This window comes from Trachypithecus francoisi, unplaced genomic scaffold (assembly GCF_009764315.1).
Source record: "Trachypithecus francoisi isolate TF-2019V2 unplaced genomic scaffold, Tfra_2.0 Lachesis_group12, whole genome shotgun sequence".
NCBI classification, from domain to species: Eukaryota; Metazoa; Chordata; class Mammalia; order Primates; family Cercopithecidae; genus Trachypithecus; species Trachypithecus francoisi.
The window spans coordinates 66,679,889-66,702,830 of record NW_022681457.1 but is presented as its reverse complement, the minus strand read 5'-3'; the positions used below and the strand labels follow the sequence as shown (position 1 = coordinate 66,702,830).

At 41.6% G+C, this 22,942-nt stretch overlaps 1 protein-coding gene across 11 annotated transcripts in view; it reads right to left on the bottom strand.

Moving 5' to 3' along the window:
- Positions 1–856: 856 nt before the first annotated feature.
- Positions 857–22,942, bottom strand: part of ZNF383 (zinc finger protein 383) — a 41,988-nt gene continuing 19,902 nt past the window's right edge. For 10 of the 11 annotated variants that reach the window (XM_033225987.1, XM_033225983.1, XM_033225982.1 and 7 more), the window contains 4 exons: positions 19,947–20,000; positions 15,296–15,422; positions 14,898–14,993; positions 857–2,313 (listed from right to left, as the gene is read on the bottom strand). In XM_033225987.1, the coding sequence (XP_033081878.1) occupies positions 1,118–2,313; positions 14,898–14,993; positions 15,296–15,422; positions 19,947–19,955 (1,428 nt within the window). In that variant the 5' untranslated portion in view covers positions 19,956–20,000 and the 3' untranslated portion in view covers positions 857–1,117. Of the gene's footprint in view, positions 2,314–7,629; positions 7,791–14,897; positions 14,994–15,295; positions 15,423–19,946; positions 20,001–22,942 lie in introns of those variants that run through there. The other variant, XM_033225993.1, reaches the window with a different exon arrangement.

The following is a 22,942-nucleotide window of genomic DNA, read 5'->3' as shown; positions in this document are numbered from 1 at the left end:
GAGAGTAGCCATCTATAAGTATGATTACAATTAAGTTTGGCTTTTTAGCAAGTTTTTGTTTTGTGATTTTGGCTTGACAATTAAAAATGTAAATTTGTAAAATAAAAAGGCTGGTCGCAGTGGCTCACGCCTGTAATCCCAGCACTTTTGGAGGCCGAGGCGGGTGGATCACCTGAGGTTGGGAGATGGAGACCATCCCGGCTAACATGGTGAAACCCTGTCTCTACTAAAAATACAAAAAATTAGCTGGGTGTTGTGACACATGCCTGTAATCCCAACTACTTGAAAGGCTGAGGCAGAAGAATCGCTTGAACCTGGGAGGCAAAGGTTGTGATGAGCCGAGATTGCACCATTGCACTCCAGCCTAGGCAACAAGAGTGAAACTCCGTCTCAATAAAAAAGGAATAAAGCCGGGTGCAATTGCTTATGCCTATAATCCCAGCACTTTGGGAAGCCAAGGCAGGTGGATCACCTGAGGTCAGGAGTTCGAGACTATCCTGACCAACATGGAGAAACCCCATCTCTACTAAAAATACAAAATTAGCAGGACATGGTGGCACACGCCTGTGAGCCCAGCTACTCAGGAGGTTGAGGCAGAACTCCTTGAAGCCGGGAGGCGGAGGTTGTAGCGAGCCAAGATTGTGCCACTGTACTCCAGCCTGGGCAACAGAGTGAAACTCCGTCTCAAAAAATATACATAATAATAATAAAATAAAACAAAAAGATTAACACCGACTTCAAAAAGTTAAACCTCCACAAGGAATTAAAAAATATTAAAGGTCACACAATTCAAATGGTGTGATACTGGTGCAAACACAAATACACAGATCAGAAAAGATTGCCCTAAAAACACAAGCAAATATAAACAAGAGTATAATGTGTAACCAAGAAAGTAGAACAAAACAATGAACCAAAGAATTACAGAACAGTTGGCATTGGTATGTGACTGTAGGAGAGAGGGAATGTCAATTTAGACTCCGAATTTATAACCTGGAGTGAAATACATTTGGATACAAAATTTAAATACAAAGTTTTAAAAAAACTGTGGAAGAGGGTAACTATCAGACATAATTTTTGGTTTAAAAAATGAGGAAGGTGACAGGGACTTTCATTTTTATTATTCATTAGTATGAATTCCCTGATGACGAATGAGATCCGAGCCACTACTAAATGCTTTCCCACATTCCTTACAGTTATAGGGCTTTTCACCAGTGTGAATTCTCAGATGTCGAGTAAGGTTTGAGCATTTATTAAAGGCCTTTCCGCATTCATTACATTCATATGGTTTTTCATCCGTATGAATTCTCTGATGCTGGAAAAGTTGTGAGTTCTGAGTAAAGGCCTTCCCACATTCAAGACATTCAAAGGGTTTCTCACCAGCGTGAATTCTCTGATGTTGACGAAGCTGTGAGCTCTGAGTAAAAGCCTTTCCGCATTCCTTACAATCATAGGGTTTCTCACCAGTGTGAATTCTCTGATGATTAGTAAGTGCTGAGCCACTACTAAAGGCTTTGCCACATTCCTTGCACTCATAGGGTTTCTCACCAGTATGAATTCTCTGATGTTGAACAAGCTTTGAGCTCTGGGTAAAGGCTTTGCCACATACCTTACATTCATAGGGTTTCTCACCTGTATGAATTCGCACATGCTGAAAAAGTTGTGAGCTCTTAGTAAAGGCTTTCCCACATACCTTACATGCATAAGGCTTTTCACCGGTGTGAATTCGCTGATGGTCAATAAGATTTGAGCAATAACTAAAGGCCTTCCCACATTCCTTACATTCATAGGGTTTCTTACCGGTATGGATTCTCTGATGTTGAGAAAGGTATGAGCTACAACTGAAGGCCTTTCCACACTCCTTACATTCAAAGGGTTTTTCGCCAGTATGAATTTTCAGATGCCGAGTAACATGTGAACCACAACTAAAGAATTTCCCACACTCTTTGCATTCATAAGATTTTTCACCAATATGAATTCTCTGATGTTGAATAAATTGTGAGTTCTGACTAAAGGCCTTTCCACATTTCTTACATTCAAAGGGTCTGTCTTCATTATTCATTATTTGCTGGAGAGTAAGGAATGTCTGTTGAATAAATGTGGGCATGTATTCAGGAGTGAATATTTCTTGACTGAAATGCCCATTTGGATATCCCAGTTGTTTTGCAAGGCGGCTTCTATATTCCAAAACATCTCCAAAACTGGAGTACTCAAGGCCATGCTTTGTAAGTCCCATTATCTCCCTCTGGCATAATTCTATTTCATAAACTTCCTTCTTTAGAGATAATAACTTGGTTTCACACATTGATTCCAGATCTGAAAGAAAATAAAATGGTAAATGTTTTTTCCTATTTGTGAAAAGTTAAACTTTTATAATAGAAATGGAAAAATTAAAGAATAGTATCTACTAGGAAATGACACAGGGTTCACAAGGATATCTGTGTTATCTGGAAAAATGGACAAGAAAGACAAAGAAATTAGTAAGATAATGCAGGAAGCAGGGAAAAGTAACTATGCAAGTTACTATAATGATACTCAAATACGGATGTGGATCAGAATCACCTGGAAAGGCTGGTAAATATACAATGGTTGGGCTATTTTCCATATTAAAACATGACTAGCCATATATATGATATATGATATACAGATATTCATACAAGTATGCATGTGTGTATATAAGTGTATCATACAATATGTGTAACATGAAGTGGGTCATTTTCTAGCCTCCATTAAAGGTCTCCTGAGAGAAATAAATGTGTATGGGGAAGATTCCTTGGCTCTCAGGTATAATAAAGCCCCACACTGAGCTTCAAAAACACCTGGAATTTCCTGACAGGAGGTCTTTGTTATGCTAATAAGGTAGTTCATGGTGGGACCTTAGAAAGCTTCAGGGTGGGGTCTGATTACCCGAAACACTAGCTTGTGATTAGTTGGGATTTTCAGCTGCCTAATCTCTGAGGAGAGAGAGGCTAGACATTGAGTGGCCAGGGATTTAATCAATTGTGCCTGTGTAATAAAACCTCAAAAAAAATGCTGAGTAGTAAACTCAGTGGAGCTTTCTGGTTGGTAAACGCATTGATGTGATAGGAGCAGGACAAACTGACTCCAAAGGGAGAAGGCATGGAAATTCTGTCCAGTTCCAGATCTTGCTCAAACATGTATCCTTTATAATAAAATTGTAGCTTTAAATACAGAGCTTTCCTGATTTTTATAAGTCACTCTAACAAATTATTAAACCTGAGACCTTGGAAACCCCTTAATTTATTGCTGTTAGCTGGCTGACCTGCAGATGGCCCGGGGACTCCCAAGACTTGCAGCTGGCATCTGAAGTGAGGACAGTACTATGCAAGACTATGAGGGCTGTACATTCTGAATAGTGTCAGAGGTGAACTGCAGTATACCCAGTTGGGGTGGAATCAGAATAAGCTCTTTAATAAAGGATACAATTTGAATGTGGTGGCCGGGCATGGTGGCTCATGCCTGTAATCCCAGCACTTTGGGAGGCTGATGCAGGCAGATCACCTGAGGTCAGGAGCTCCAGACTAGCCTGGCCAGCATGGTGAAACCCCGTCTCTACTAAAAACACAAAAATTAGCCGGACATGGTAGCATGTACCTGTAATCCCAGCTACTCGGGAGGCTGAGGCAGGAGAACCGCTTGAATCCAGGAGGCAAAGGCTGCAATGAGCTGAGATCGCGCCACTGCACTACAGCTGGGTGACAGAGTGAGACTCCGTCTCAAAATAAAAAAGAAACTGGTAACAGTGGGTTATTCACATGAGGGAAGAGCTAGATGTAAGTCTAATGTATTGAACTAATTTGATGTAAGTGTGTAAGTGGCAGATAGGGAAACTCAGAATATTTTATGTGCTGGGGATTTAATGGAAATATTGTTTGCCTTGGAATTTTGAGATACTGATCTTATGGGAGAGGAGACTTGCTCATGTACCACCACAGTGAATGAGAGAGAAGGCAGCTAAAGTTTAAGGAAGATGGAAAGAAATTAAGACACAGTACAACATACTGCCATAGAAAGATAACAGGAACCAGAAGCAGATTGATGAGAGCTGGCTGCCAATTCTGATACTTAATTGTTGTGTGCCACAAGCAATTATTTAACCTCTAAGCTACCATTTCTTCACCTGTAAAAGGGCAATAGTCCTTAACTCATGATTACTGGGGGGTTACAGGAAAATGTATATACATGTTTTGGAGTAAAGTGTTCAGGTATTATAATGAAACAATTTCTTACTAAAAATGGGGATATTAGGCAAATTAAATGGTTTGAAAATATCAAAATGAAGTCTATTGGAGTATCTTAAAACAGGAAGAGGGAATTAATTCCAACACAATCTTTTTCCTCCTATCTCTATATGATCTTGCAATAACTTTTTTTTTTGAAACGGAGTCTCACTCTGTCACCAGGCTGGAGTGCAGTTGTGCGATCTCAGCTCACTGCAACCTCCAACTCCAGGGTTCAAGCAATTCCCACCTCAACCTTCAGAGTAGCGGAGACTACAAGCATGCACCACCACGCCCGTCTAATTTTTTGTATTTTAGGAGAGATGGGATTTCACCATGTTGGCCAGGATGGTCTTGATCTCCTGACCTTGTGATCCACCCACCTCGGCCTGTGGTGGTGGTGTAATCCCAAAGTGCTGGGATTACAGGCGTGAGCCACCGTGCCCGGCAGATCTTGCAGTAACTTTTATCTAGTTAAGCTCCCAAGTAAAGTTTTGAAACTGCCCTCTTCTGTCTTCCACTGCCAATGTCATCTTCCAAAGCAGAATCAACTCTTTATCCAGACCAGTGAAGTAGCCTCCCCAACCAGTCTTCCCACCAAGCTCTCTCACCCTTTAATCTATTCAGGGAATAATATCATTTGGCTTAGGCTTCCACAGCTCAAAGTCCAAACTCCTTACAATCTCCTGCAAAGGCTGAATGCTGTGGTTCCTGCCTGTCTGTCCAAACCCTGACTCACACTCCACTCCTACTTGATCCTGGGGCCCACCAATGCAGGCTTTTAGTCCTTCAAACACACCAAGCTTTTCCCCATCAGAGCCTTCACAGGGGTTCTTCTCTCTGCCTGGAGTTTTCTTCTTTAGTAAAACATTAAACAAGACCTAGTGGCAAGCCTAGTACTACATTAACTCTGAAGTAGTAATGAGCATAAATATTTCAATATGCCTACAATAACAGTAAAATAATATGAACGTATCTGTGATTTCTATTAATGTCAAAGTCACAGGAACGACGACTACTACTACTACTATGGTTTGTCCCATACACCATGATAGTAAGAAATGTTGCATCTCAATTAGAGGTTATTAAATATAAAGATGTATTTTTGGGCTGGGCGCAGTGGCTCATGCCTGTAATCCCAGAACTTCAGGAGGCCAAGGCAGGTGGATCACAAGGTCATGAGTTCAAGACCAGCCTGGCCAAGATGGTGAAACCCCATCTCTACTAAAAATACAAAAAGTAGCCGGGTGCGGTGGCAGGCACCTGTAATCCCAGCTACTCAGAAGGCTGAGGCAGAAGAATCACTTGAACCTGGGGCGTGGAGGTTGCAGTGAGCCGAGATCGCACCACTGCACTCAAGCCTGGGTGACAGAGTGAGACTCTGTCTCAAGATTAAAAAAAAAAAAAAAAGATGTATTTTTTTCTTCTCATCCAAATTCATGGACTCCCTGAATTCTACTTAAAGGAATCCAAAGTTAGGAACCCCTAGAGCAAGAATGATCCTTTACAAACATGATCGTGTCACTCTGCTAAATCATTCAATGGATTTACACCTCATCTGGAATAAAATTCAAGGTCCACAAGACCCAAAATCATCTACAGGTACATTCAATTCTCACCCTGACCTGCACTCAGCATGCAAATACTCATAAGCCTGCTACTTTGCTGATCTCCTCTTCCACAATTCCCGCTTTGCTCATTCAATTTCAGCCACAATGGTGGCTGCCAAAAAGCTCTGAACTCGAGTATTTGGTTCTTCCTGTTCCCTTTGCCTGAATCTCTCCTAGCAGATATTTATATTACCTGTTCCCTCACTTCATTCAAGTCTTTACTAAAAGAACACCTCATCAAAGGCCTTCTCTAGCCTCTCTTCATAGCACTTATATATCACCCACCACCTGACTTTTCACATACACACGGACATATAATAATATAGAAATATAACATATTAATATATGACATGTATTGTTTACACTATACCAATATATTAGTTACATATAAATACACATGATATATAATTCTAAAAATATATTTATATATTATATAATATTAATGTCATGCTAATATTGTTTTCTACATATATACTTGACATTCACTTTATTTTCTGCTATGGTTTGAATGTCTCTCCGTCAAAATTCAGCTGTTGCCAATGTGACAGTATTAAGAGGTGGAGGCCGGACACAGTGGCTCAAGCCTTTAATCCTAGTACGTTGGTAGGCCCAGGTGGGTGGATCACTTGAACCCAGGAGTTAGAGACCAGCCTGGGCAACAATGGTGAAAGCCTGTCTCTACAAAAAATAAAAAAATTAGCCAGGCATGGTGATGTCTGCCTGTGATCCCAGCTACTCGTGAGGCTGAGGTGGGAGGATCACCCGAGCTCAGGAGGTTGAGGCTGTGGTGAGCCATGATTGTGCTGTTGCACTCCAGCCTGGGTGACAGAGTGAGACCCTGTCTCAAAAAAAAAAAAAAAAATTTCCAAAAACAAAGAGGTGGGGCCTTTAACAGATGATTGGGCTTTGAGGACCCATCCCTCAAGAATGGGTTTGGGTGCTCTTATGAAGGGGCTTGATGGAAGGAGTTGGCTCTCTTGCCCCTACTGCCTTCTGCCACATGAAGATGCAAGAAGGCCCTCATCAGACGCCAGTGCCTTGATCTTAGAATTCTTAGCCTCCAGATCTACAAGAAAATAAATTTCTGTTCTTTATAAATTACTCAATTGTGGGGAAAAGAAAGAGAGATCAGCCTGTTACTGTGTCTATATAGAAGGAAGTAGACATAAGAGACTCCATTTAGTTCTGTATTTGAAATGCTGTTAATCTGTGACCATACCCCCAACCTTGTCCTTGCAAGAAATATGCGCTGTGGTGACTCAAGGTTTAATGGATATTGGGCTGTGCAGGATGTGTCTTTGTTAAACAAGTACCTGAAGGCAGCTTGCTGGTTAAAAATCCTGCCCGTCCCTGGGCAATGGAACATCTCCGGGTAAAACCCACTGTGTGCTTTGTTTACTGAGCAAGGAGAAAACCGCCTTTAGGAACAAGGTGGGGCTTGCTGGAGCAATGCTGCTAAAAGGCTTATGGAGAGTTTGCATATGCATCTCAAAACACAGCATTTTCCTTTAAACTTATTCATGTTACAAGGATTTTTGTTCATATGTCTTACTGCTGATTTCCTCCCTACAATGATCCTATTGTCCAGCCACTCCCTTATATTTTTGATGGTAAAGATAATTATCAATAAATACTAAGGGAACTCAGAGGCCGGTGCCGGTGTGGGTCCTCTGTAAGCTGAGCACCGGTCCCCTGGGCCCCGCTTTTCCTTCTCTATACTTTGTCTCTGTGTCTTATTCCTTTTCTCAAGTCTCTCGTTCCACCTAATGAGAAACACCCACAAGTGTGGAGGGGCAGGCCACCCCTTCATCTGGCGTCCAACGTGGAAGCTTTTCTCTAAGGTGAAGGTACGCTGGAGCGTGGTCATTGAGGACAAGTCGACGAGAGACTCCTGAGTACGTCTACAGTCAGCCTTGCGGTAAGCTTGTGCGCTCAGAAGAACCTAGGGTAACAATGGGGCAAACTAAAAGTAAATATGCCTCTTATCGCAGCTTTATAAAAATTCTCTTAAAAAGAGGGGGAGTTAAAGTGTCTACCAAAAATCTAATTATGCTCTTTCAAACAATAGAACAGTTTTGTCCATGGTTTCCAGAACAGGGAACTTTAGATCTAAAAGATTGGGAAAAAATTGGCAAAGAATGAAAACAAGCAAGTAGGGAAGGTAAAATCATCCCACTTACAGTATGGAATGATTGGGTCATTATTAAAGTAGCTTTAGAACCGTTGCAAACAGAAGAAGATAGCGTTCCAGTTTCCGATGTCCCTAAAAGCTGTGCAGTAGATTGTGAAAAAGAGGCAGGGATAGAATCCCGGAGAGGAAAAGGAAGTTCACACTGTAAATGTGTAGCAGAGCCGGTAATGGCTCGGTCAACGCAAAATGTTCACGATAATCAATTACAGGAGGTAATATATCCTGAAACGTTAAAATTAGAGGAAAAAGATCCAGAATTAGCAGAGCCATCAGAGTCTAAACCACGATGGCCAACTCCTCTTACAACAGCTCAGATGCCTGCAACCCTACAACCTCAAATGCAGGTTAAACAAGTACAAACTCCAAAAGAAGATCAAATAGAAAAAGATAGAGTCTCTGCCATGGCAATGCCAATCCAAATACAGTGTCCACAATATCAGCAGGTAGAAAATAAGACCCAGCCACCAGTAGCCTATAAATACTGGCCGCCAGCCGAACTGCAGTATTGGCAGCCCCCAGAAAATCCGTATGGACAGCCAGGAACATTTCCAGTGCCACAGGGCAGGGCGCCATATCCTCAGCTGCCCACCATGAGACTTAATCCTACAGCACCGCCTAGTACACAGGGTAGTGCAATACATAAAATTATTGATGAGGCAAGAAAACATGGAGATACTGAGGCGTGGCAATTCCCAGTAATATTAGAAGCAAGACCACCTGGAGAAGGGGCCCAAGAGGGAGAGCCTCCCGTAGCTGAAGCCAGATATCAGTCCTTTTCTATAAAAATGCTAAAAGAGATGAAAGAGGGAGTAAAACAGTATGGACCCAACTCTCCTTACATGAGAACATTATTAGATTCCATTGCTCATGGACATAGACTCATTCCTTATGATTGGGAGATTCTGGCAAAATCCTCACTTTCACCCTCTCAATTTTTACAATTTAAGACTTGGTGGATTGATGTGGCACAAGTACAGGTCCGAAGAAATAGGACTGCCAATCCTCCAATTAACATAGATGCAGATCAACTATTAGGAATAGGTCAAAATTGGAGCACTGTTGACCAACAAGCAATAATGCCAAATGAGGCCATTGAGCAAATCAGGGCTATCTGCCTTAGGGCCTGGGAGAAAATCCAAGACCCAGGAACTGCCTGCCCCTCCTTTAATACAATAAGACAAGGCTCTAAAGAGCCCTACCCTGATTTTGTAGCAAGACTTCAAGATGCTGCTCAAAAGTCAATTATCGATGAGAATGCCCGTAAGGTCATAGTGGAGTTGATGACATATGAAAACGCCAATCCGGATTGTCAATCAGCCATTAAGCCATTAAAAGGAAGGGTTCCCACAGGATTAGATGTAATCTCAGAGTATGTTAAAGCCTGCGATGTAATTGGAGGAGCTATGCATAAAGCTATGCTTATGGCTCAGGCAATCACAGGAGTTGCTTTAGGAGGACAAGTAAAAACATTTGGGCGAAAATGTTATAATTGTGGTCAAATTGGTCATCTAAAAAAGAATTGCCTAGTCACAAATAAATAAAATGTAACTACTCAAGCTACTACAACAACAGATAAAGAGCCACCTGGCCTATGTCCAAGATGTAAAAAGGGAAAACATTGGAGTATTCAATGTCGTTCTAAATTTGATAAAAATGGGCAACCACTGTCGGGAAATGAGAGGAGGGGCCAGCCTCAGGCCCCGCAACAAACTGGGGTGTTCCAAATTCAACCCTTTGTTCCTCAGGGTTTTCAGGAACAACAACCCCCACTGTCGCAAGTGTCTCAGGGAATAAGCCAGTTATCACAATACAGCAATTATCCCCCGCCACAAGTGGCAGTGCAGCAGTAGATTTATGTGCTTTACAAGCAGTCTCTCTGCTTCCAGGGGAGCCTCCACAAAAAATCCCCACAGGGGTGTACGGCCCATTGCCTGAGGGGACTGTAGGACTAATCTTAGGAAGATCAAGTTTAAATCTAAAAGGAGTTCAAATTCATACTGGTGTGGTTGATTCAGACTATGAAGGCGAAATTCAATTGGTTATTAGTTCCTCAATTCCTTGGAGTGCCAGTCCAGGAGACAGGATCGCTCAATTATTACTCCTACCTTATATTAAAGTTGGAAACAGTAAAATAAAAAGAACAGGAGGGTTCGGAAGCACTGATCTGACAGGAAAGGCTGCATATTGGGCAAGTCTGGTCTCTGACAGCAGACCTGTGTGTAAGGCCATTATTCAAGGAAAACAGTTTGAAGGGTTGGTAGACACAGGAGCAGATATCTCCAGCATTGCTTTAAATCAGTGGCCAAAAAATTAGCCTAAACAAAAGGCTGTTACAAGACTTGTCGGCGTAGGCACAGCTTCAGAAGTGTATGAAAGTACAATGATTTTACATTGTTTAGGGCCAGATAAACAAGAAAGTACTGTTCAGCCAATGATTACTTCAATTCCTGTTAATCTATGGGGTCGAGATTTGTTACAACAATGGGGTGCAGAAATCATTATGCCCGCTCCATTATACAGCCCCATGAGTCAAAAAATCATGACTAAGATGGGATATATACCAGGAAAGGGATTAGGAAAAAATGAAAATGGCATTAAAGTCCCATTGAGACTGAGAAAAATCAAGAAAGAAAAGGAATAGGATATCCTTTTTAGGGGCGGCCACTATAGAGCCTCCTAAACCCATTCCATTAACTTGGAAAACAGAAAAACCGGTATGGGTAAATCAGTGGCCGCTACCGAAGCAAAAACTGGAGGCTTTACACTTATTAGCAAAGGAACAATTAGAAAAGGGACACACTGAGCCTTCATTCTCGCCCTGGAATTCTCCTGTATTTGTAATTCAGAAAAAATCAGGCAAATGGCATATGTTAATGGACTTAAGAGCCGTAAATGCTGTAATTCAACCCATGGGGCCTCTCCAAACTGGATTGCCCTCTCCAGCCATGATCCCAAAAGACTGGCCTTTAATTATAATTGATCTTAAGGATTGCTTTTTTACCATTCCTCTGGCAGAGCAAGATTGTGAAAAATTTGCCTTTACTATACCAGCCATAAATAATAAAGAACCAGCCACCAGGTTTCAGTGGAAAGTATTACTTCACGGAATGCTTAATAGTCCAACTATTTGTCAAACTTTCATAGGTCAAGTCCTTCAACCAGTTAGAGACAAATTTTCAGATTGTTATATCATTCACTATATTGATGATATTTTATGTGCTGCAGAAACAAGAGACAAATTAATTGACTGTTACACATTTCTGCAAGCAGAGGTTGCCAACGCAGGACTAACAATAGCATTTGATAAGATCCAAACCTCTGATCCTTTTCATTATTTAGGGATACAGATAGAAAACAGAAAAATTAAGCCACAAAAAATAGAAATAAAAGACACATTAAAAACATTAAATGATTTTCAAAAATTGTTAGGTGATATTAATTGGATTCGGCCAACTCTAGGCATTCCTACTTATGCCATGTCAAATTTGTTCTCTATCCTAAGAGGAGATCCAGACTTAAATAGTAAAAGAATATTAACCCCAGAGGCAACAAAAGAAATTAAATTAGTGGGAGAAAAAATTCAGTCAGCGCAAATAAGTAGAATAGATTCTTTTTTTTTTTTTTTTTGAGACGGAGTCTCCCTCTGTCACCCAGGCTGGAGTGCTGTGGCCGGATCTCAGCTCACTGCAAGCTCCGCCTCCCGGGTTCACGCCATTCTCCTGTCTCAGCCTCCCAGGTAGCTGGGACTACAGGCGCCACCACGTCGCCCGGCTAGTTTTTTTTTGTAGTTTTTAGTAGAGACGGGGTTTCACCGTGTTAGCCAGGATGGTCTCGATCTCTGACCTCGTGATCCACCCGTCTCGGCCTCCCAAAGTGCTGGGATTACAGGCTTGAGCCACCGCGCCCGGCCTAGAATAGATTCTTTAGTCCCACTCCAAATTTTGATTTTTGCCACTGCACATTCTCCAACAGGCATCATTGTTCAAAATACTGATCTTGTGGAGTGGTCATTCCTTCCTCACAGTACAATTAAGACTTTTACATTGTACTTGGATCAAATAGCTACATTAATTGGTCAGACAAGATTACGAATAATAAAATTGTGTGGAAATGACCCAGACAAAATAGTTGTTCCTTTAACCAAGGAACAAGTTAAACAAGCCTTTATCAATTCTGGTGCATGGCAAATTGGCCTTGCTGATTTTGTGGGAATTATTGATAATCATTACCCCAAAACAAAAATCTTCCAGTTTTTAAAATTGACTACTTGGATCTTACCTAAAATTACCAGACATGAACCTTTAGAAAATGCTCTGACAGTATTTACTGATGGTTCCAGCAATGGAAAAGCAGCTTACAAAGGGCCAAAGGACCGAGTAATCAAAAGTCAATATCAATCAGCTCAAAGGGCAGAGTTGGTTGCAGTCATTACAGTGTTAGAAGATTTTAATCAACCTGTTTATATCAGATTCTGCATATGTAGTACAGGCTACAAGGGATGTTGAGACAGCTCTAATTAAATATAGCATGGATGATCAGTTAAACCAGCTGTTCAATTTGTTACAACAAACTGTAAGAAAAAGGAATTTCCCATTTTATATTACTCATATTCGAGCACACACTAATTTACCAGGACCTTTAACTAAAGCCAATAAACAAGCTGACTTACTGGTATCCTCTGCATTCATAAAAGCACAAGAACTTCATGCTTTGACTCATGTAAATGCAGCAGGGTTAAAAAACAAATTTGATGTCACATGGAAACAGGCAAAAAATATTGTACAACATTGTACCCAGTGTCAAGTACTACACCTGCCCACCCAAGAAGCAGGAGTTAATCCCAGAGGTCTGTGTCCTAATGCATTATGGCAAATGGGTGTTACCCATGTACCTTCATTTGGAAAATTATCATATGTTCATGTAACAGTTCATACTTATTCACATTTCATATGGGCAACATGCCAGACAGGAGAAAGTACTTCCCATGTTAAAAAACATTTATTATCTTGTTTTGCTGTGATGGGAGTTCCAGAAAAAATTAAAACTGACAATGGACCAGGTTATTATAGTAAAGCTTTCCAAAAATTCTTAAATCAGTGGAATATTACACATACAACAGGAATTCCTTATAATTCCCAAGGACAGGCCATAGTTGAAAGAACAAATAGAACACTCAAAACTCAGTTAAACAAAAAGAAGGGGGAGACAGTAAGGAATGTACCTCTCCTCAGATGCAGCTTAATCTAGCACTCTATACTTTGTCTCTGTGTCTTATTCCTTTTCTCAAGTCTCTCGTTCCACCTAACGAGAAACACCCACAAGTGTGGAGGGGCAAGCCACCCCTTCACTCAATGTGAGGTATTCTGTTGTAAGAGCGCAAAATGGACTAAGACATTTTCTCTCTTACCCTCTAGAATGTAGGCTTCAGAAGTGCAGAACTTTAGAATGCCTTCATGAATACTATAGTCCCAGCCCTTGGACCAATGCTTGGTGCATAGTAGTGCTCAATAAGTACTCTTCTGGTTCTCCTACTTCATCCCAAATCTCTCCTGCTCTGCCACCTCTTCCTTTTTAATATAGGCACAGATCTTTTTTTTTTTCTTGGCCCCAACAATATCTCTATACATGGTGACCACAGTCACTTCCAAGGCTCCACCTATACTTCAATAGGGATTAATTCCACTTCTACATAGTTAGCCTTTGACTTTCTGCTAAACTTTTTATCTCATTTCTCTTTTATACTACTCTACTTTGTGGAAGTCATATATGTATATATTTTAGCACCACTTTTGGACCTTGAGTTCGTAAAGGTAACACAATTAGTAAACTGTAGCACCTGGAAGATTCCCTTACACAAACCAGGAAATTAAAAAAAGTTTGATAAAGGAAACATTGAAGACAGTCTGATAAAACAGGTCACTGACAGGCAGCTATAATGAAGATGAGTACTTGGGTAAGGTGTGTGTATGCGTGTGCGTGTGTGTGTGTATTCACCTGTGTGTATACATACGCAATTCCATCATTTTGGGGAGTGGTAGTAGAAAACACCTGCAGAAGTCTAAAAAATGCAGAACAGGGGCCGGGCGCAGTGGTTCATGCCTGTAATCCCAGCGCTTTGGGATGCTGAGGCGGGTGAATCAGGAGTTTGAGACCAGCCTGGCCAATATAGTGAAACCCCATCTCTACTAAAAATACAAAAATTAGGTGGGCATGGTGGCACGTGCCTGTAGTCCCAGCTACTCAGGAGGCTGAGGCAGAAGAATCGCTTGAACCTGACAGGCAGAGGCTGCAATGACCCGAGATCGCGCCACTGCACTCCAGCCTGAGCAACAGAGTGAGACTCCATCTCAAAAAATAAAAAAGAAGAGGAAGAAAAAGAATTAGCCAGGCATGGTGGCACATGCCTACAGTCCCAGCTACTTGGAAGGCTGAGGCAGGGAGACTGCCTAAGCCCAGAAGTTTGAGCCTACAATGAGTTATGATCATGTCACTGTACTCCAGCCTGGGTGACAGAGCCAGGCCCTTAAAAAAAAAAACAGAGACAGAGTAAAAGAAGCTAGCTAGCAAGCAGCTGAATCTAAAATATTGGTAAAAGAGGGTTTTTTTAGAGGAGAAGTGAAAGGTACCTTCTGCTTGAAATTAAGAGGAGGGTTGGAGAGGAGTAGTAGAAAGAGAGGTAAGTGAGGAAAAGGGCGAAACAGGTTATTTAATAACTATGCTAAAAGGACTTCATTTTCTACACTGGCCTAGTTTCTTGATGGGAGCTTCAGAGATAACATCTCAAAGGTGTTGTTTCCTCCTGACCAGTTGAGTTCTGACCTGTCATGCCTTTCTCCTGTCCAGTCATTTCTCACTTACCTGAACACAGGCCTCTTGTAAGCTCTCTGCCAACCATCCAGGGCTCTTTCCCTTGTTCCAATAAGGAGATCACTTGAGGCTTAGGAGTATAAAGTCCTGCTCACAAGAAAAGATATGGAACATGGTTATGCTGTGGGTAAATGAGATCCAGTCCCTTGATGATCAAGGAAGAGATGCCATTACAGGAACAGCCAAAGAAAGATGAAGACGAAGCCTCAACCACAGCCCACTGGAGTTGCCCATTTCCCATTCTTCCTTTTCATTTCAGCTCAAACCATTTGTTTGGTAATAAAGAATAGAAATTCAGCTAGTAACTTGAAAAGCAGCTGAGAAATTCACTGTGGAAGAAGCAGACATTCCAGAGGAGAGCTGGGAATCACTGGTACAGGTGCCCTTACCCATTGAAACCAGATTGCTGTAGTTCTCCAACATCACATCTCTGTATAAGTCCCGCTGAACAGGGTCCAGGCAGTCCCACTCCTCCTGAGAGAAGTCTATGGACACATCACTGAACATCACTGATCCCTGAAACAATAAACATATGTCTTACTTGCGTAATTAAAAAAATATATCAGCGACTACTGTGCTTGTACTGTGGGGTAATACAAAATGAGTAATTATATTGGTGTCACTGAGAACCTGTATCTTTAGATCTCAGAAACAGATGCAAGAGTAGGAAGTTTATATTAAATTCCTGACTCTGTCCATTGAAAACGACTAGAAATGATGACTAATCCAGTAGCAACAAGCATCCCTAGTGTCTAGATTGTGGTTTCTTTTCTTTTCTCTTTTTTTTTTTTTTGAGACAGAATTTCACTTTTGTCACCCAGGCTAGAGTGCAGTGGCGCGATCTCAGCTCACTGCAACCGCCTCCTGGGTTCAAGCAATTCTCTTGCCTGAGCCTCCTGAGTAGTGGGGATTACAGGCACGTGCCACCACACCTGGCTAATTTTTGTATTTTAAGTAAAGACAGGGTTTCACCATGTTGGCCAGGCTGGTCTCAAACTCCTGATCTCAGGTGATCCACCCACCTTGGCCTCCCAAAGTGCTGGGATTATGGTGTGAGCCACTGCACCCAGCCTAGATTGTGGTTTCTAAGTATCATTTTCAAATAAAAGAAACCAAGGTTCTTTGGGAAAGAACTGATTTCATGAAATCCACAAGAGCAAATTTTATAAAATGCACAGGATGAGTCTGAATGTCTTGTTATACCAAAAAGCAAGAAAGCAACCAAAAACTATTAAGATCATGCTGATAAGACTAGGGACCAACTTGAAGACGCTCCCACTGGCCAACACTGCTACAACTTGCACATCAAATTCTTATAATTTTTTTTGTAATAGGATTTATAAATTTAGGGTTTGAAAATCTTACAAAAGTTATCTTAAGCCATTAAATAATTCTATCTTGACAGTGACACTGCAAAACTAATAAAATGAAGATACTAGAAATATTACATTAAAGTACAGGGAGATAAGGCACATATTGGGGGAAATCTAGAGAAAATGTGGTATTTGGGTATTTAGATGTTTTATTTGTATTTTTGTTTCATTAGCAACTAATGCTGAGGCATCTATTTAATAAAATAGATGTGGGCCGGGTGCAGTGGCTCACCCCTCTAATCCCAGCACTTTGGGAGGCCGAGGTGGGCGGATCACCTGAGGTCAGGAGTTCGAGACCAGCCTGACCAACATGGAGAAACCCCATCTTTACTAAAAATACACAATTAGCTGGACGTGGTGGCGCATGTCTGTAATCCCAGCTACTTGGGAGGCTGAGGCAGGAGAATCGCTTGAACCTGGGAGGCAGAGGTTGTGGTGAGCAGAGATCACGCCACTGCACTCCAGTCTGGGCGACAAAAACGAAACTCCGTCTCAAAAAAATAAATAAATAAAATTTAAAAATAAAATAAAATAGATGTGTATTTTATTTAATAAAAAGAAAGCTTCTTCCCCTCCTCAATGTAGAAATTGGAACAAAGACATGCCAAACCCCTATTAAGACATTTCCCATGGGATTAAAAACAAATCCCAGGCCGGGTGCGGTGGCTCACGCCTATAATCCCAGCACTTTGGGAGGTCAAGGCGGGCGGATCACAAGGTCAGGAGTTCAACACCAGTTCGACCAACATGGTAAAACCCCATCTCTACTAAAAATAGAAAAATTAGCCGGGCGTGGTGGCGTGAGCTTGTAGTCCCAGCTACTCTGGAGTCTTAGGTAGGAGAATCGCTTGAACCTGGGAGGTGGAGCTTGCAGTGAGCCAAGATAGCGCCACTGCACTCCAGCCTGGGTGACAGAGCGAGACTCTGGCTCAAAAAAATAAAAATAAAAATAATAAAAAATAAAAACAAAAACAAATAAACCAAAAAAAAAAACAAACAAACAACCCAAACTGTAGAATGCTGTAAGGGGGGTGGGGGGGGGCTTGCACTGTATGTAAGTGTGATTAGATAATAATCTTCCAAGGAAACTTTCCATTGCTTTTGATGAATTTCCCTATTTTCTGCAGAGAAATCAAGAGGATAAAAAAAAAATAAGAGAATATAATACAACAGCATTATAGAAGTGAATAATACGTGTTCACTTGTACTGGTTGCACATCAAATTATATGGAAAACTGCAATGGACTGATCATATTAAAAATGTTTAGTCCATGAATTCACAACAATATTTTTTAAAACATTATTTTATTATATTGGTCACTTCTGGACGAGTCTAAGAAGCCAACTCATTATTTGGAAAACTGGTAATTAAAGGGAAAGAATCAAACATTCCTCTTTCCAATGTGAACTGTCCTTCAGGGTAACCAAACAATTGATGAGGGAAAGTTTTACTTTATACATAGAAGTATTCCACTTAATCTATGAAGGAAGAATAACAGAATTAAAATATCACTTATAAACCCTAATGAATGAATCTAAAAATTATCAATAACTGGTAATATTACAAAAAGAAAGAGAACCAGATACAATGTGTATCCTAATAAAATTATGTATCATGACCTTATTATTATTATTATTTTTTGAGTATCCAAGGTATATTTTATTGGTATAAAACCAAAATAAGATGAGGTAATTCTCTGGTCTACCAGTTAGCTATATAGACCTAAGTGAAAAAAACATTGTTGGCCAGGCGCGGTGGCTCACGCCTGTAATCCCAACACTTTGGGAAGCCAAGGCAGGTGGATCATGAGGTCCGGAGTTCAAGACCAGTGTGGCCAACATGATGAAACCCCATCTCTACTAAAACTACAAAAAAATTTGCTGGGCATGGTGGCAGGCGCCTGTAATCCCAGCTACTCGGGAGGCTGAGGCAGAGAATTGCTTGAACCTGGGAGGTGGAGGCTGCAGTGAGCTGAGATTGTGCCACTGCACTCTAGCCTGGGCGACAGAGCGAGACTCCATCTCAAAAAAAAAGAAAAAGAAAAAAACGTTTTTGAGGAAAAAAGGAAAATGTTTTACTTACACAAAAAATACTAATTAGTTTTGTCAATAATTTATCTGACCAAAACAAAAATAGTTAAGTTTATCAAATAAGCAAAAAGTCAGTAATACTAGTATTAACAACTTCTGAAAAAATTCATAAAATTGAAAAGCAGAGAAAAATTTCTCAGGCCATCAATTTTTCTCCCTTATTAAGGGAGAAAAAAGGTCTTCACGATTCTGCTAAAAGACATCACCTAACAATGCAAGGGGTAGTCAGGGAATGTCTTAAATCTCTGTCCTATTGATGAATCATCCCCTTTGGCTCGTCCTACACAGGAAGACTATTTAAGGTCACAATACACAGCAGCTACATGACCTGGTATAACACAACTATAATCAGTTTGCTTGTGCCTGACGCAAAAGTTCTCAACTCTTGGTCTGTGTTATGTCCAAAGTTATCCTTCATCTAATACATTCTAAACTACCCCCATGTGATCTTAGAGCGTCAATCAAGGCTACAAAAAAGATATATGTAAAGTTATTTTACTTATTTTTATTTTTTTGAGATGTCGCCCAAGCTGGAGTACAGTGGTGTGATCTTGACTCACTGCAATCTCTGCCTCCCAGGTTCAAGGATTCTCCTGCCTTAGCCTTTTGAGTAGCTGGGACTACAGGAATGCGCTACCATGCCTGGCTAATTTTTTGTGTCTTTAGTAGAGATGGGGTTTCACCATGTTGGCCAGCCTAGTCTCTAACTCCTGACCTCAGGTGATCTGCCCGCTTCCGCTTCCCAAAGTGCTGAGATTACAGGCGTGAGCCACTGCACCTGGCCTTTTACAAATTCTTTAATTATTTTTCTAGTGGTAGAATTTTTCTACAATATAGATATTACTGGATAAGACTTAAAAGGTTCTTCTGTGCTCTGATGGTGTGATCTAAATGACTTATGCATTGGCTGAACCTTTGTAAACATCCATTATCACTATCCTTAATTCTGAGATAAAGAAAACTTGATGATTCACAGAAATTCCTTACAATCTAAACTTCCTCATCAACCTCAAATTGGACTTCTCTCCAGGATGTTCTTACAGAGTTGCAGAGATCTGTATCAGCCACCAACCCCATGATCCCCAAAGCTGCCTAAACCAGATTTTGCAACAATCTAACATTTGGAACTACCAGCACCACATTTCATCCTATCTTACTGGAGAATGCTACTCTGTAGAGATAATCTTGGCTTTTCTATATTCCCATCTAAGTAACTTACACCTTCAACTTATCAAATAATGGTCCAGACAGGATAAGTTCATTTTACGAATCTATTCTTGTTTCCTTGAGATAATTCATCCCCTATCAGTCCTTGGGAAAGAGTTAAAAAAAACAGATGCTCAGTTATTTACAGAATGAAAATATTAATGCTGGTTGATTTATAAAAATAAAAGGGATATTTAGACATGGTATAGAATTATCTAGCTAAGAAGAAATGGGGACCAGGATTCTGAAGGGGAACTCTGTTAGCCAGAAATGTCAGGATAAGGAAAGCAAATGCTCATGTCTTTTGAAAAAAAATAAAAAACAAAAACAAAAACAAATGTCAGGAAGGCAAGAAAAAGCATCAACTCACCTCAGCCATGGCTTCCAGTATTGCAGACGGTTAGTCTTCCTTGAGGCTGTTCTCCTGAAAAAGGATAGTGTTCTGAGATTGCATGACTGGGGAAGTAAAACCCTCTAGAAACCACACTAGAGGCCAGATAAAACTACCTCCATACTTCTTGGTCTTAAGATATAACTCTAGTTAGTGGAACAAATCTTACTCCTTCCTCAACCCTACAAACCCCAGGCTTTAGCTGCAGCAAGATGGATCCTGGGTAACTAGATCCAAGGGAAGACAAGGACCCAGATTCATTCTCCCTCATGCAAACAATCTAAGTTCCTGCCTTAGCAAAGGCATTGGGCCAGACCTTGTCCCACGTCAGTGATGTTGCTCTGAACCCACGATTGAGCTACTATGGCCTGCCCTGAGCTACTGACCTACTATGACCCAAGACTGAGCTACCATGACCTCCTTTGCGGCCCCAGGTCCCATCATACAAATGATGCCTTTTGGTCAGGAACATAGCGCACTCAGATCAGAAAGACCAAAGACTTCCCTAATCAAGTCTTTTTGTTTCTCAACCCTAAAAAAGTCAACTTCCCTCACCACATGCACACACACAACACCCGCACCCACCCCTAAACACAAAGGGATACAGGGGGCACTAATTCTTCTAGCTCTGTTTTATTTAAATATATATATATATATGCTTGTAATCCCAGCTACTTGGAAGGCTGAGGCACAAGAATCCCTTGAACCCGGGAGGCAGAGGTTGCAGTGAGCCGAGATTGTGCCATTGCACTCCAACCTGGGTGACAGGGTGAGACTCTGACTCAAAAAAAAGGAAAAAAAAAGGCAGGGCGCAGTGGCTCAAGCCTGTAATCCCAGCACTTTGGGAGGCCGAGACGGGCGGATCACAAGGTCAGGAGATCGAGACCATCCTGGCTAACACGGTGAAACCCCGTCTCTACTAAAAAAATACAAAAAACTAGCCCGGTGTGGTGGCGGGCGCCTGTAGTCCCAGCTACTCGGGAGGCTGAGGCAGGAGAATGGCGTGAACCCGGGAGGCGGAGCTTGCAGTGAGCTGAGATCTGGCCACTGCACTCCAGGCTGGGTGACACAGCGAGACTCCACCTCAGGAAAAAAAAAAAAAAAAAAAGAAAAAAAAAAAAGGCTGGGCCTGGTGGCTCATGCCTGTAATCTCAGCACTTTGGGAGGCTGAGGCAGGTGGATCACCTGAGGTCAGGAGTTAAAGACCAGCCTGACCAACATGGAGAAACCTGTTTCTACTAAAAAAAAAAAAAAAAAATACAAAATTAGCCAGGTGTGGTGGCACACGCCTGTAATCCAGCTACTCGGGAGGCTGAGGCAGGAGAATCGCTTGAAGGTTGCAATGAGCCGAGATTGTGCCATTGCACTCCAGCCCATGGGCAACAAGAACGAAACTCTGTCTCAAAAAAAAGAAAGAAATTCAATCTTTTGCTGTTGCCAAAAGGTGAGGCTGTTTTTAAAAATATCTGTGCTCGGCCGGGCGCGGTGGCTCAAGCCTGTAATCCCAGCACTTTGGGAGGCCGAGACGGGCGGATCACGAGGTCAGGAGATCGAGACCATCCTGGCGAACACTGTGAAACCCCGTCTCTACTAAAAAAATACAAAAAACTAGCCGGGCGAGGTGGCGGGCGTCTGTAGTCCCAGCTACTCGGGAGGCTGAGGCAGGAGAATGGCGTAAACCGGGAGGCGGAGCTTGCAGTGAGCTGAGATCTGGCCACTGCACTCCAGGCTGGGTGACACAGCGAGACTCCACCTCAGGAAAAAAAAAAAAAAAAAGAAAAAAAAAAAAGGCTGGGCCTGGTGGCTCATGCCTGTAATCTCAGCACTTTGGGAGGCTGAGGCAGGTGGATCACCTGAGGTCAGGAGTTAAAGACCAGCCTGACCAACATGGAGAAACCTGTTTCTACTAAAAAAAAAAAAAAAAAAAATACAAAATTAGCCAGGTGTGGTGGCACACGCCTGTAATCCCAGCTACTCGGGAGGCTGAGGCAGGAGAATCGCTTGAAGGTTGCAATGAGCCGAGATTGTGCCATTGCACTCCAGCCCATGGGCAACAAGAACGAAACTCTGTCTCAAAAAAAAGAAAGAAATTCAATCTTTTGCTGTTGCCAAAAGGTGAGGCTGTTTTTAAAAATATCTGTGCTCGGCCGGGCGCGGTGGCTCAAGCCTGTAATCCCAGCACTTTGGGAGGCCGAGACGGGCGGATCACGAGGTCAGGAGATCGAGACCATCCTGGCGAACACTGTGAAACCCCGTCTCTACTAAAAAAATACAAAAAACTAGCCGGGCGAGGTGGCGGGCGTCTGTAGTCCCAGCTACTCGGGAGGCTGAGGCAGGAGAATGGCGTAAACCCGGGAGGCGGAGCTTGCAGTGAGCTGAGATCCGGCCACTGCACTCCAGCCCCGGCGACAGAGCAAGACTCCGTCTCAAAAAAAAAAAAAAAAAAAAAAAATATCTGTGCTCAAAGGACTCCTTTTAAGAGTCTCCTGAAAGGTGATCCCATTAGCCAACGAATGAAAACTTACAGAATAAACAGAATACTTCTGCCACTCCTCCAGACTATGATAGTCTTTAACAGCTATCAGTCAATTTAGATAGCTGTGAAATGCTCTGTCTATAATAATATGTAAGAAAAAAATTGTTATAAAGTACAAAAATTGTTATAAAGTACAAAAAAGGTAGGTGGATAAAATAGTTTTTTTTTTTTTTTTTACATATAATTAGAGAGTGATTATATATGTGTTTTTTTCTTATCTTGTTTTTTATAGTTCTAGTATTAGCAGCTTGTTTCCATCTACACAGGATAAAAAGAATAAACTCGGGAAGTTTGAAAAAGCCAGTTAGTCCCAGAAAAAGGAAAAACTGTACCAAAGTCAGAGGACCCATCACAACAGTGGCCTCACACAATATCCCAAGATAAAAAGGAGACTCACTGCAGTTAGTACCCATACACAAAACCAAGTATAGAAATGGGA